Below are 1,884 nucleotides of genomic sequence, written 5' to 3'. Positions count from 1 at the left end.
TCCACTGCAAAATTGAGAATAATGAATGTCATTGTTACTGAATATAGTTCATTTCTGTGGGAAGAACAACTTAATTATGGTGTGCCCCTTAATGTCCACAGCTGTTGTACCTTGATTGTGTTTGTCTGAGCTCGACTACGACGCGGTCCACACCTCGGCTTCATGATTGGGGTGATACCCAAATACGGGAGACGTTGCGACGTATCAGAAGGAAGCAAAATTTCCCAACAATTGCGGTAAGCACTCCTACCACTGTGCACATTTCACACCAACGACCCACTTGTCTTCAACATACAATGTCAGACTTCATTTATGCGTTTCTATGATTAGGTGGAGTTTGATTACAGTAACGCCGATGATGCTGACATGGATGCATGCCATGTCGAGAACCAACAAACAGGACAGTACAATGAAGTCCGTATGAGCAATTTGGAGTCCGACATTCGTGAACTGAAGGAAATGATGAAGCAAGTTCTCCACAACCAAACAGATTTAATGGAGATGTTGCGACATTTCGAAGGCAAGCAAGTTGTTCGCAATGACAAGGTAATCCATCCAAGAATTACGCAATTTTCACACAGTTGAGCCACATCATTTGAAGATGGTTTGTAAAACTAAGTTCACGAATGTGTATGTATAATTAGGTGGAAGGCAATGATGTGTGTATCATTAACCTCTCCTCCAATGTTGCTCAACTGAAGGAAATGCTGAAGCAACTGCTTCAACGTTTCAGTTTGGGCTGCAACGAACCGTTCACTGAACAAACCAATTTACGTGAACTGAAGCAAATGCTACACCACCTCATCGAAGGTATATTCTCTACACCGCAACCGGCAGGCGTGGCCAAACAGGGTGTGGACCCTGCTGTTGGAGTCGAGGCGCATGAGGATGGCGTGGTCAAACCATCGGACGAAGTTAACCCAATGGAGTGTAATATTTCAGATGTACAAGGGGTGGATCACCAACAACATATTTTCAAGGGAACCTTGGCAAGGGACAAAAGTCATTTGCATGATGGGCACAAGCTGAACATCGAAGAAGGTGGGGACAACAACAAGAAGGGAGGCCTTCACTCAGGGGAAACATATGAAACTGAAGATAAATACAGTCCTGACCTTCAGTCAGTGGGCGTGAAGAACGTGGCGTGCGATGTGCATACTTCTCCTACTAAGCTTGGCAAACCATTGGGAGCAATTGGAATCGTTAGAGGAAGTGCGAAGGGAAGACGAAAAGGAAAAGGAAAAGGAAAAATGTGCGGAAGTGGAGTTCAAGCCACTGAGGTCGGGGATATGCAATTGTGCATCGATAGCAAAACAAATAGTGGAGTTGACGACAGCAGTTCACCTGTGGATGTTGATGGTGTGGACAACGTGAACAAGGTACAAATACTGCCTTTAATGCCCCACAAGTTGTGAATACCCAATTCATGCCCACATCAATAATGTGAATCAGTAATTTTACAATCATCTGTGTTGTATTGTACTAGTTGTCAAAGAATTGCATGTTTACAGTTATGACTGCTGCCATATGTTAGTACACATTTCTAACAAACTCCGCACCAAACATCACAAGTTGGGAAAACTCTGAGGCTCACAGTTTTTACATCATTTCACGTTTTTTTTTTATGACTACAGACCTTGTAATATAAGCTTCAATATTTTTATGAAATGTGTACTGTTAGTTGGCTGTTTATTTTTGTAGGACTCGTTGACGATGTTGGACAGCGAAGGGTTGTTATCGGCGGAGGAACAAAAACTTCTTCACTATGTATTTGACGATTGCAAAAATGAAATGTATTGTTTCATTTACTACTTGCAAATTTTCAATGACAGTCCACTGTGAAATAACTATCGTTCTAAGGATCATTTATTGCTTGTAGGGACA

At 42.3% G+C, this 1,884-nt stretch overlaps 1 protein-coding gene across 1 annotated transcript; it reads left to right on the top strand.

Annotated features, from left to right (window-relative positions):
• Positions 1-266: 266 nt before the first annotated feature.
• Positions 267-1,643, top strand: LOC145822809 (uncharacterized). Its single transcript, XM_082921035.1, has 3 exons — positions 267-546; positions 645-1,202; positions 1,635-1,643. The coding sequence occupies exons 1-3, from the start codon at positions 367-369 to the stop codon at positions 1,641-1,643; spliced, it is 747 nt and encodes a 248-aa protein (XP_082777161.1). The 5' UTR covers positions 267-366.
• The last annotated feature ends 241 nt before the right edge of the window (positions 1,644-1,884 follow it).

Source organism: Camellia sinensis, chromosome 1 (assembly GCF_055761805.1).
Source record: "Camellia sinensis isolate YWXY chromosome 1, ASM5576180v1, whole genome shotgun sequence".
NCBI lineage: Eukaryota > Viridiplantae > Streptophyta > Magnoliopsida > Ericales > Theaceae > Camellia > Camellia sinensis.
Note: the sequence above shows the minus strand (reverse complement) of the source record. Positions and strands in the feature narration are given on the sequence as shown.